This window comes from Siphateles boraxobius, unplaced genomic scaffold, assembly GCF_051911475.1.
Source record: "Siphateles boraxobius isolate OS27281-9 unplaced genomic scaffold, OSU_SipBor_1 41, whole genome shotgun sequence".
Lineage (NCBI taxonomy): Eukaryota > Metazoa > Chordata > Actinopteri > Cypriniformes > Leuciscidae > Siphateles > Siphateles boraxobius.
The window spans coordinates 42,210,001-42,223,212 of NW_027509042.1; the positions used below are offsets into that span (position 1 = coordinate 42,210,001).

General features: G+C 38.0%; 1 protein-coding gene across 12 annotated transcripts in view; it reads left to right on the forward strand.

The window, feature by feature from the left end:
• trak2 (trafficking protein, kinesin binding 2) overlaps nt 1–13,175 on the forward strand; it is a 30,699-nt gene extending 17,524 nt beyond the window's left edge. For 8 of the 12 annotated variants that reach the window (XM_077199764.1, XM_077199765.1, XM_077199766.1 and 5 more), the window contains 13 exons: nt 317–393; nt 505–621; nt 1,825–2,034; nt 2,109–2,187; nt 3,887–4,017; nt 4,612–4,686; nt 5,721–5,858; nt 6,850–6,929; nt 7,031–7,210; nt 7,959–8,254; nt 8,700–9,185; nt 9,266–9,365; nt 10,366–13,175. In XM_077199764.1, coding sequence (XP_077055879.1) covers nt 317–393; nt 505–621; nt 1,825–2,034; nt 2,109–2,187; nt 3,887–4,017; nt 4,612–4,686; nt 5,721–5,858; nt 6,850–6,929; nt 7,031–7,210; nt 7,959–8,254; nt 8,700–9,185; nt 9,266–9,365; nt 10,366–11,131 — 2,735 coding nt within the window. In that variant the 3' untranslated portion in view covers nt 11,132–13,175. The remainder of the gene's footprint in view (nt 1–316; nt 394–504; nt 622–1,824; nt 2,035–2,108; nt 2,188–3,886; nt 4,018–4,611; nt 4,687–5,720; nt 5,859–6,849; nt 6,930–7,030; nt 7,211–7,958; nt 8,255–8,699; nt 9,186–9,265; nt 9,366–10,365) is intronic. The other 4 variants (XR_013193072.1, XR_013193071.1, XR_013193073.1 and 1 more) reach the window with 1 other exon arrangement.
• The last annotated feature ends 37 nt before the right edge of the window (nt 13,176–13,212 follow it).

Consider the following 13,212-nt stretch of genomic DNA (forward strand, 5'->3'; position numbering starts at 1 on the left):
TGTGTGTGTGTGTGTGTGTGTGTGTGTGTGTGTGTGTGTGTGTGTGTGTGTGTGTGTGTGTGTGTGTGTGTGTGTGTGTGTGTGTGTGTGTGTGTGTGTGTGTGTGTGTAGAGCTTGCCATATGGCGTGTGGGTGTTTCTGCACCCTCTATTTTGGTTTGTCTTGCAGGGAGAGAAAAAATTAACTTATTTTTTTTCTATTTATTTAGAAAACCCGTGCACTGCTAGTGTAGGTGACAGTATTTGTACGATTTCTTTTGATGTTAACTTTTATTTTGTTTGTTTGACTCTTTGCCTGTCTCTCTCTCTGTCTGCAGTCCTCAGCTCTGAGCGGGTGGAACAGATGACCAAGACCTACAATGACATCGACGTGGTCACACACCTCCTGGCTGAAGTGAGTGATGTGATCATTCAGCAAACTGCGATAAAATACTTTGTCTAGTTTGCTTTTGATCGTCATGACTCTTGATTGGCTGCCTGTTTGCATTACGATGTGGTCCCGCAGAGGGATCGTGATCTGGAATTGGCTGCACGGATTGGTCAGTCTCTCCTGCAGAGGAACCATGTGCTGCAGGAGCGAAACGAATCTCTGGAGGAGCAGCTAGCACAGGCTGTAGACCAGGTACAACACACTCCGACATGAAAAGTTGAGGCAAAACGTGTACAAGTAGGATTTCCACAATGAGGAAAACGTGGACGAAATCACAGGATCCAGTCATTAAGTGGAATTTAAAGTATAACGCGGAATGTCGTTGAATTTGGAACAATTTGGATGAATAAATCAAAAGTCGGGTAATTGTGACTGAATATGGACTGGTGTCTGTAAATATTAAACCGCAAAAAGACTCCTATTGAAAAATGAAGGCTGTATGTTCTGTGTTAAATTGTTAATGTTTTATGCATATATTTGATTAACACCGTTTTTGACAGTAAATTTGTATTAAATCATAAATCCAGAATAATTAAAAGACAGCACAGAATTTCAGACAAAACGAAAGATTTCATGTGGCCTTATTATCTAAAAAAATAGGGATGCACAATATACCGTCCTTCATATCAGTGTCGGCCGATATATGTTCATTTTTAGTGTTGTTGTTATCGGCCCAGTAAGAAAATTTGGCCGAATATATATTATTTTATATAGTTTTATATTTATATATTTATCATTGTAATTTTTTTAATTATTATTTATTATTATTATTATTATTAGAATAATGGATTATTTCCTTCAGCTGATGGTTTTGAATTGCTTAAAATATGATTGGAATCACTTCATAAACAGAAAATACTGCTGAGTGCAACATATGCTGCTCAAGTCATATAGGCCACATAAAATTATAATGTTCTCATTATAATTGTGTGCTTGGGACATGGCTTTTTATGGTGAGACTTTTGTTTTTATTATCATGCTCTCAAAAATTATATATAAATTTAGATTTGGATGTATCAGGCAATAAATCGCTTAGCGGCTTTTAAATATAAAGAATTATCGGTATCGGCCAAAATGTTCGTATTGTGGCTAAAAAATATCTTATGAATTCAATTGATTAGATGTGTTTTTGATCATTGAAATTTAATTAAATCATTAAAATGGAACCCAAGAAAGTTAAAAGGAGGGGGGAAACTAATTAGGGAAAATAAAATGGAATTTAGAAAAAATAAAAGAGATTTCATAGAGTCCTAAAATATTTATTTTGGTTAAACTTTTAATAAGTTGTTGTCAAATTAAACAAGTTTCATTCAATTAATTAGATATGCTTTTTGTTAACTAAATCCGATATCATAGTGCCCTATATAAGCTACAGTTTTATAAACTCGGCATCAGGTTCATCAGCTTCAGCATGAGTTGGCGAAGAAGGATGAACTCCTCCGGATGGTTGCGAGCGCCAGCGAGGAGAGCGAGACCGACTCCAGCTGCTCCACACCGTTACGCCACCCCGGGCCCTCAGGGGCCGCTCTCGCCCTCAGCCAACTGGAGGCCCTTCAGTCCAAACTCCAGGAGCTGGAGGACGAGAACCTCTCGCTGAGATCTGAGGTGCGGCACGGGCTCTGCCTGATATTTCAGGAGCTCAGGGGTTTGACGAAAGCGTGACCTCTGATGTTTTACAGGCCTGTCACCTGAAGAAAGAGACCTTCACTTATGAGGAGAAAGAACAGCAGCTGGTGAACGACTGCGTTAAAGAGCTACGTGAGTATTTTCAAGCTCCAAATCAACCGAAACGACTGGATACTGTCTACATCAGCAGCATCATGAACCAAATTAAAACCTCATTAATGGGCACTAAATTTGTCTGCCTTTTGGATGAATTTTTTTGGGATACCACAAAAAATGTATGCGACTGCTGTTGATTTTGGCCAATGTGCAATTTTGCAGCCTGCATTTTAAAACAGCCTTTGCATTCAAAGACCACCTATGATACCTACAAATGTCTCTCTAGGGTTTTGAACAGAGCCTCAGTACAAACAAAACATTATATATGCTTGCATGTAACCAAATAATCCATTATTAATCAGATTGTTGGCTCAATCGGACATATGTTTTACGCCTTACAAACTGGTGCTGTGGATGAGACTGAATATTCACTAAATACTTGCTAAAAAAAAAGCTCCTCATATCATGTCAGATTTATGTGTGTGTGTGTGTGTGTGTGTATATACAGTGTATATATATATATATATATATATGCGGTTACGTTTGCTCTGCTGACATTATTGCAGTGGCGTTCTTCATTTTTGAGACTCGGCATTTGAATGCGCTGTGGTTTTGTTCGGAATACTTGTAATGCACATATTAATGATTATGTGAATCGTGCAGAGGTGGACAGTAACAAAGTACATTTACTTGAGTACTGTACTTAAGTAAACTTTTTGAGTATCTGTACTTTACTTGAGTATTGTGTTTTCTGGAAACTTTTTACTTTAACTTCACTACATTTGAAAAACAAATATCGTACTTTTTACTCCACTACATTTCTGTCAATGTCATTGAGTAGAAAGTAGTTATGTTTGTCAGGGCATGATTTTTTCCGTTTCTAAAACGTGATTGTTTTTTTTTGCGGCTGACAGACAAGCCTATCGGAAATCACTCCTGTAGGGTCACGTGTCATGACGTTTGACGATTAGTACGATTTCTCTTTACTAGTGATCTGTGAGAGACAGTATCGTTGTCACAAGTAATTGTTTGAAAGTTTTGTTTTCATGGCAAATAAATATTTACGTTGTGCTGTTTGTTAAAGCAGTATTGCTGTTGGGCAGTTATACAGTTATGGTTGTAGCTAGGTTTTTTTAAAATTATTTACAGACCACTTGATTCAAATGTGCATGAATGGATACACATAGATGTGTACTACTTTTGTTGGGGTGGTAGGAGTGTTAAATAAAAAAAAATGAAGAAGATTATGGCTGAATTTATAAATTCAGTTGTTTAATTTCTATAGGTTTTGTGACATTCTAAAAGCTCCACACTAAAAAACTACACACTGGTCAGTGTATTCACTAGGTTGCTTCAGAGGCATAAGGTCCTGTAATAATGCAACAATAATATAACAATGCATTGACATTTACTTTGTACTTTTGATACTCAAGTACTTTTAAAAACAAGTACTTCTGAACCCTTACTAAAGTAAAAATCGGTCTTTACAACTTTTACTTGTAACGGAGTAATATTTGACCAGTAGTATCTGTACTTTCACTCAAGTAAGGAAGTTGTGTACTTTGTCCATCTCTGGAATCGTGTTGCAAGGTATAGGGTTCATATAAACAAAACTTTCAAAATATGAAATCAGATTGGATTAATTCGGATGGACAAAATGAGTGCATGGAAACATACTATAGAATGTGATGTAGGGGTTATTTCGAGTTGTTTATTCAGTGTGTTTGTGTAACAGGTGAGTCAAACAGTCAGATGATGTCACTGACGGACGAGCTCTCCCGGAAGAACGAAGATTTAATGAGACATCAGGAGGAGATCGCCCAACTCCTCACACAGATCGTAGAGCTCCAGCACAGAGTCAAAGAGGTCCGCACACATCATGACACACTTCCCTATAGGCTACATGAACACTACTCCTCAGAGGTTTGGGGTCAGCAAGTTATTTTTGTTTTTTTTAACGAATACTTTTATTCAGCAAGGATGCATTAAAATGATCAAAAGTTACTAAGACATTTATAATTTTACAAAAGCTTCCTATTTAAAACAAATACTGTTCTTTTGAACTTTCTATTCATCAAAATACCCTGAAATGTATCTCGGTTTTCCACAAAATTATGAAGCAGCACAACTGTTTTAACATTGATCATGATAAGAGCAGCAACTGAACATGTTATACTGTTTCTGAAGGATCATGTGACACTGAAGACTGGAGTAATGATGCTGGAAATTCAGCTTTGATCACATGAATAAATTACATTTTACAATATATTCAAACAGAAAACAGTTCTTTTGAATTGTAGTAGTATTTCACAATATTAATGTTTTTACTGTGTTTTTGATCAAATAAATGCCGCCGTGATGAGCAGAAGATATTTCCTTTTTTTACAAATCTTACCGACCCCAACTCTTTGAACAATAGTGTATGTTGATGTGTAATTGTGTATGTCTTGTTTTTCTCAGTTGGCGCTAGAGAAAGAAGAGCTGAGAATTCACCTTCAAGCCTCAAAGGAAGCACAACGGCAACTTACGGCTGAGGTAAAGCTACACACACATACTGATGTAATGAACCGTGAGCCAAGCCATCTGCAAATCTGGATTAAGAGCGATCACTGTTTAAAAAGCCCTGTTTTACTGAAATTCAAGGTTAAGGGCCTTGTTTGGGTTAATCCGCTTGATTTAAAGTCTTAAAGCATTTTAAAAATCAGTTTTAAAGTTTTACAGCAAAGCAGATTAGTCACTGTGATTTAGAAAAGCCCATAAACTCATTCATTTATGTGGTGTGTCTTAATCTTATCATTGCACTTCAGCTGAACTTATGAAACATGACCGCAGAGGCTAGCGTGTTATAATGCGTCACAGGACAGTGTTAGTTAATAAACAATGCTGTGATCATTTCACTGGAAGTATTATGGCAAGAATGTCTTTAATCTCTTTGTATATCAGCATATCGAACTCTCCCTCATTTTTTGGGGCAATATATTGTTTCAGGAATAATTGCGATCAATAATATTACTGTAGTTTTAAGACCGTTTTGTCTCACTGATATAATGATGACGATTTAGAGATATAAAAGCATAATAATGCAAGTACACCCAAGCGCATCAAAGAGCAACTTTTAATTTTTAAGAATATTCAGGCATTGGAATTAGAATGGCACAAAAAAAAAATCCTAAATAAATAAATCTAGGAATGCGCATGAGTACCAGCAATGTGTACATCGATCATGGAAATTACGATCTTGTGACTTAAACCAAAAGAAATATATATTTTTCTCTTTTTTTTCTGATTATGGCATTTTGGGTGAAATCTTGAGGTCTGATAAGTTAAGGTTGGGACGGTATGCAGTCAAGACTGGCTAAAACATTTGTGACATTCATTCTTACTGTATGTTAACAAACAAGCATATAAACACAATGGGTAATGTCAAGTTCCTCAAAAATAATCAAAGTCATGTCCATATATCGTACAATATAGTAATTTTTCATGGCAGGCCTACTCTGCTGTATTATGAGGCATACCAGCTGACTACGGACTATAAACATTGGTGTGTGTGTGTGTGTGTGTGTTAGCTTAAGGAGCTGTCCGACAGAAACGCAGAGTGTGTGGGAATGTTACACGAGTGTCAGGAGGAGATTAAGGATCTGCGCAGTAAGAGCGCTCCGTCTGCAGGCCTGCGCAGACACCTGTCGTATGGACTCTATCCCATGGTGAGAAACACAGATCTCTTGCTCCACACCTCCATCTCACACACACACACACATTCCTTCTTTTACAATCACATCTATTCTTAAAATAAACTTATTCAGTCACCTGCACATGCTAAGCATTATAATACACATTGCAATCTGCTGTATACATGTTTATTTGGTTGTTGTTGTTTTTTTTATCTCATTTTATTATTATTATTATTTCATTTGTTCTTTTTATTTTTCATTTTATTTAGTTTTGTTTTTGTGATTGCTTTTGTTTTATCGTTTCATTTAGTTTTTGTTTTGTCTTTTTCATTGTATTTACTTTTTTATTTAGTTTTTTGTTTGATTTTGTTTAGTCATTTTCATGATTTCATTTTATTTTGTTTTATTTTATTTCTCGTTTCATATATGTTTTGTTTTGTTTTCATTTTATTTTTGTATGTTTTATTTAATTTAGTTTGTTTTATATTGTATTTCATTTCATTTAGTTTTTTGTTTTATTTTTTTTATATCGTTTTTATTTTATTTCTCGTTTCATTTGTTTTTGCTTAGCTGTCTTTTATTAATTTTTTTTTACATTTTTTTTTCATTTTGTTTCATTTAATTACATTTTTTGTTTTATTATTTCTCGTTTCATTTTTTGTTTTTCATGTTTTGTATTTAATTCCTTTTTTGTGCTTTTTCTAATTTTATTTAATTTTTTTTGATAGTTTTTTGTTTGGTTTTCATTTGTTTAATTGAATTCCGTTTTGTTTTTTTAATTGTTTATTTTTTATTTCTCGTTTCAGTTTTTGTTTGGTTTTCTTGGGGTTTTTTTCTTGTTTTTTTATTTCATTTAATTTTTAGTCTGTTTTGTTTTTCATTATTTTTTTTTTTTATTTTTATTTTTTTTCATTGTATTTCATTTTCGTCTTATTTCATTTAGTTGGTTTGTTTTTTTATTGTCTCTGTCTCTTTGGGTTAACAGGTCAAAAATCATTGCTTTTTATTTTGTTTTGTCCTTTAGGATTCTTTGGCAGCTGAGATTGAAGGTACTATGAGGAGAGAGTTGAGTGTAGATGAAGAAATCGCCTTCGAGGACCAGAGGTGACACTCACAATTCTCCCTTACACACACCGTCACGTTTCCGTAGCCATGTGGTCCTTCAGCAGTACTGACCTTTGACCCCGTCTGCTCTGTCTTTGAAGGTCGACTCATAAGCGTGTGTTCCAGACGGTACAGTCAGTGAATCGGGCCGTGATGAGAGCGGCTGCCGCTGTGCCTCCGATCCCTGGATCCGCTCGCAGTGGCGTGATCATGACACCAGTGCCCTATCTATCACACACACACAACACAGAGGAAGAAGCTGGAGATGTGGACGTCACCAAGTGAGTGTGACTGGAGAATGTATTTATACTAGGAATGTCAAATAAAAATTAGAATTTCGAATATTCGTCGAATTTAACAAAAAAACTGCACATTCGAATGGAAAAACCATGCATTCGAAATTTTTGATGTGTCGAGACGAGAGCATAGACTGTAAAAGGTCAAGAGGCGCGTGAGACATGATGGTGACGTAACTTGATGATGAAGGTTTGTTTTTGTTAGCGGTCTGCTGAAGCGGCGTGTTTTCTCAGGTTACTGATGCGCTTACACAGTTTTATGCACTATTGTGACCTAATTTTCCTTGCATGTACATTAAGGAAATTATATATTACTTAAGAACAATTGTTTCAAAAGTTAATGCACTTTAAAAAGTGAATGTCATTTTAAATAAAAGATAGGATGCTTGATTTGTTTTATATGTTCTTATTCCGCTCACTTGCACCCTCTTGTGGGCATAGGAGACAATACAGTACTTTTTTTCTCTTCACATTAAAGCTGCAGTCCGTTAGTAGTCACGCAATGCTGATGTTGTTAACATTAATTTGAGAAAGTATAATTAGCACGGTTTGACGTGATATGATAAGCGATCGTTAGATTTAATCAGCGTGATTTACTGCAATGCTTTTTTTCACACCGGCGCGGCGACTGACAAACGCACATTCTCCTCAAAACATTGGATTCATCCGCAACAGCCCTAATTTATATCCACAATGCATTTGTGTGTTTCTGACACGTGTGTGTGTGGTGCAGAGAGAAGTCCCGTCGAGGTCAGCCCGGTTCTCCCGGAGGAAACGACCTGACGTCAGCCGTGAACCGGCTCTCCCTGCGGCGGCAGAACTTCGTGTGTGAGCGACAGTTCTTCCAGGCGGAGCGAGACCGGAAGCTGAAGCTAATGGCGGAGGAGTCGGACGCGGGCGCCAGCGGATGCAGTTCTCCAATGGGAAGCACCGTCTCTTCTTTCACCAACCTATCAGAATTCTCCTTTTCCTCCAGCTGTTTCAAGACATTTCTTCCTGAAAAACTGCAGATTGTTAAACCAATGGAAGGTGAGGATAGGATAGCGTGCCTAAAAAACAGCCAAGTTTTTCTGAAATCGGCATGTACTTCTTAGTTGATTATGTTCAAACAGTCAGATAAGATAGTCAATGTATGGACTATGAGCATTTGGATACATTTCTCTTTTTATGAAAAGGGATTTTGTCATTTTTACTGTCGCACTTTATAGTAAGGTTTAATTCATTAACATTAGTTAATACATTGTTTAACTAACTGAATTTAAATAAACTAAAAGCATGTGTTATTTTTAATGTTCCATCAATATATATTAATGTTTAATCAACAGTTTTCTATTTTAATAACTTTTAAAATGTAATTTATTCCTGTGATCAAAGCTGAATTTCCAGCATCATTACTCCAGTCTTCAGTGTCACATGATCCTTCAGAATCATTCTGATAAGCTGAAGGGTTGTCCCTGTTGTCTTGGATCTGCAGGTTCTCTGACTCTTCATCATTGGCAGCAGCTGGCTAAACCACACCTGGCCACTATTCTAGACCCCCATCCAGGTGTAGTTACCAAAGGCTTCCGCCCTCTCCCTCAGGACAGTGTTTATCACCTGAATGACCTTGAAGAAGATGAAGACCAGGCAAAACTCTCATGGGAACATAAGAGAAAAGAGGAGACGACACGGGCCACAAAAACAAAAGAGGAGGAGGAAGAGGACGAAGAGGAAGGAATCACATTTCACGTGCGGTCATCTTCTACTCCGGAAGAGAAGACCGAGAGGAGGCGTGTCCAAAGCCCAGCTAATGCCCCGCCCCTTCCTGCATCCCTCAGGAACTCCCCTCTGCCCATAGCAACGGTTGTTTCCTTAGCAACAGCAGTTAACCAGACAGCTTCTCCTACAGTCAGTGCTGGAGTATCAGGATCAGCAGTTCCCAAATCTGACCTGAATATCGGCTCTAAAGCGTCCTCTACAGGTAAACCACTGTCACTGCAACCACCATGTGTCCCTTCCTGAATAAGGCATGTTTGTTGATCACTTTTTTTGTTTGTTTAGCTATTAACCCCGGGAAATATCAGAGCTCCACTTTTTCCACGTACACCTTCACTACCTGCCGGATCCTGCATCCCAGTGACAGCACACAGGTTACACACAGGTAAAACAACTACCAGCCCTAATAAACAGAGTAGTTCAAGGGCGGAAGAGCAACTGTTTTTATTTTCGCTGTTCTGTTTGGTGACATACGCAAAAATGTGCAGTTTAGTGAAGTAAGGAGCTGACCGATTTTAATGAGCAAGCAGTGTTATAAGACTGATTCAGATTGCTAATATATATATATATATATATATATATAATTTTATTTTTTACTAACCTTTTCTCATCTGAGCTGGGCTTTCTTTTTTGTTTTTTAATCACAAAAAAACACAAAAATGTTCTATTTTTTGGCGAATGTAAAGGCCCTTTCATACCAAAAGTGATTTGAATAAGCTTCAGGCTGAAGGAAATATAAATTCACACCTGTATAGTAGAGGGCGCCGCTCAAACAAACCTTTCAGCTGTGCTGCCATTCTGAATTGCAGAAGAATAGGACACATGAGAAGAAAGTCCAACACTTATTTCAGCAATAAAAACAAATGTTTTGTGTATCTATAGTCATTTTTGCTCATTAGTAGGGTCGAATTGGATCATCAATGGTCAGCAGCAAAAGCATTGCTTAATAAAGCAATAAAGCATAAATTATATTTGTATTAACACATTTAATTATTGGTTTGCTAATATTCTAAGATTTCATTTGATTGTTTTTATTCATTCTGAATCTGTGCATGTGAGATGACTAAATGCCTGCTCACATTTAGTCTACAACTACAATAAGCATCATGTTCACACACAACACCTCTGCACTTACTCATGATTTCTCAACACGGGGACAGGACAGCTGTCAGTCTATATATGGGAAAACAAAGCAACTTGCTTTACTTATTTGGAAAAAAAGTAACTCGGATGTTTTGTTTTAAATTTAAAAGTAATGTTACTTTACTAGTTACTTGAAAATGTAATCCGATTACGTATCCAGGTTACTTGTAATGCGTTACAGCAAAAGTGGTTATGGATGGATCTGGTTGATTGTATTCCTGTGTTTTGTTTCTGTTCATCAGCTCCGCCTGTAGTCCTTCAGTCAGTGTTAACACCCCGAGTTCTCTCCGGACCGGTCCCAGTACTCCAGTGACACCCTGCAGGTTGAGTCTGGGTGATTGTTTCCCGGTTCGCCGGCCTGCAGCGCCCCCTGGTGGTCTCGCCAAGCTCCTGCTGGAGAAAGGCATCTCTGCTCAGGGTCCCGTCGCTGTGGCGGCACCTAAAAAGCCTCTTTCTCTCCGTCTTCTTCCCACCACTCCTCCAAACTCCCCTTCCCACTCCCCATGCCCCTCCCCAGTGCCCTTCGACTCCCGATCCACCTCTTCGGACAACTTTCTGGCATCCCGTCCCGCTGAGCTCTTCCTGCAAGACGTTTACGGGCTGAAACTCGGTCGTGCCTCTCGACCAGATCTCCTGAGCCCTGAACAACCCCATCACGGCCAGTCAACTATACCGGACCGCCACGCCGTCAAGCTCGTGGAGCATCTGCGCAAGCTAGGCTTGGATAAAAAAGTGCTCCAGGGGTCTGATGGTGCCCATCCACAGGAATCTGCCACCTTCCTAGCAACAGGAGGCGGCAGCTTATTGGACGGGCTTAGGCGAAATCAAAGTCTACCTGTTATGGTTGGCCGCCGTAGCGCATCCGTTTCCAGTCCATCCTTTCCAGTCCCGCCCCCTCACCCAACTTCCCTGGCCCTTCCCACTCCTCCATGGGGGAACCTAAACGAACCGCGCCGCACACGTAGACCCGCCTCCCTTTCTCAGGCCCCGCCCCACCTGCATAATTAATAAGGATGTGGGAGGGGTCTCAGTCAGTCAGTCAGTTCTCCTTCCTGCTACCCGTAAACAGACCAAAAGAAGTTGAATGACATTTAAGGTTGTTTTTAAAGCACAAAAAAATGAAGGAAAAGTGTTGATGAAGATTTTAAAGGCCTTATCATAGCACTCAAGAGGAAATACAGACTTCTAATACTATTTCCCCCATCTTTTTTTCCTTTTATTGTTCACCTTCACCCCTTTATCCTTATTTACTGTCATTAACACTTCATCACACTTCTGTTGTGTCCATTAACTCATGAGGCTGTGGAGCTGGGAGTTGGTGGAGAGCAGGAAGGAATATGTACGTGTAGAAGGATGTTGAATGTTGGATGGAAGGAAGGCCGTTTAAAAGAATGCTATAAAGTCCTGGGAATATGAAGGTTTCTGTAGGTTTATTTAGAATTTTCTATCACTGCGATTCATCCAAGTGAATCATTTAAACGAGATTGAGGTGATGAACACAAACAAGAATGGAATACGGAAGTGAAAATGAATGTTTGCGTCTCCACAGCCTCATTTTAGGAGTTTGTCGTGATTCATTCAGCAGTTCCTGAGTTTCTGGCCAGTCTGTCCTGTGTTATAGACATTAAGTACAACATCCACTTGCCTGTATTGTCTCTTTTATTCTCTGTATTTTTGCATCATTACAGGTGTAGGTGGAAGGTCTAACAAAGATTGTGTGTCCCTCATCATTATAGTGTATATGGACATGAGCTTCTCTTGTTTTTTTGCACTGAATTTATTGGTTATTGGGAAAGTTTGTAACAAAAGAGCACATCTGGATTGATTTGAGTTTGTTACATGTAACCTAATTCTAAATGTAGTATTATTTGAAATGATATTCAGGGACTGTATTTAAGGGAAAGAGTTATCTGTCCATATGTACACTTGGAAGGCATCGCTGCAGATTATACTCTTTAAATTTGGCTTAAGATGAATGTGTGACTGAAACATGAATTAATCTTGGAGTTTGATTCTTTTGATCACTGATTTATGCTCCATTTTCCCATTTATTAGAGTAGGATACATTAAATTTTATTATATTTCTTTTGTCATTCTCTTTTGCGTGTACATCCCTTAAATATAAAACATGCCAATTGTATTTTTAGTGAATACAGAATCCTTTCTAAAGTCGCCCTAGAGATGGTCTTGACACTTTGATCATGACCTTTGACCCCTGAATGAATTCCAATTGTGCTTCCTTCTTGTCATCCTCACTTCTTTCCTCATGTTATGCACTTTTCGTATTAACCCATTAAAGTTGTGTTTTTAGTAAATAGGCATTACATGTGTTATCTAACAATGAGGTAAAACTAGAATATGTTAGATTTATCCTGAGCGATATCTAATATGATTTACTAGCCGTTCCGTTAGGAATTATTAATATATATTTCATGTTTTTGGTGGCGTTTGAGAAGGGACTCAAGATTCAAAGGCCTTTTTGGGTTTAAACCAAAATTATTTGTCTTATTTGCCTGAATTGTCATTTTATAAGCTAAAACTTGTGTTTTGTGTCTGTGGTAAACTGACCTTTTGTGCTTTTGTAGTAAACACAGTGACAGCACAGGGAAAAGCATCAGCTTGCTTCAGAAACTGACAAGCGAGACATTTGTCAGCAATGCCAGTGAACAAGAACACAAACTAATCTAAATGTCACATCATACAACAGAGTAATACCAGCATGCTTCCTGCATACTGTATATACATCACTAGCTTTATCTCTAACCCGAGCTGAAGTGTATGGTACTAAACGCATGATTTGATTTAAGTATCAAAGTGTCCTTATTTCCATCCTGCTGTTGATGTCATCAAGCTCTCGGCTGCTATTCAGGTCAAAGGTTAATGCTTGAAGATGATGCCATAATTTGTGACATAAAGCACCAAATGATTTCTTTTGTGCTGTTGACCTAGTAACCACAGCCTTGGTGTGTTTTCCTGTGTTTAGCTGTCAGAACCCTGTATCAGCATCATTATGTTGTTGTTTTTTTATTTATAATAAAACAAACAAAATCAACTTTGGTGTCCCTGATATTTCATCTTAAGGAGTTTGA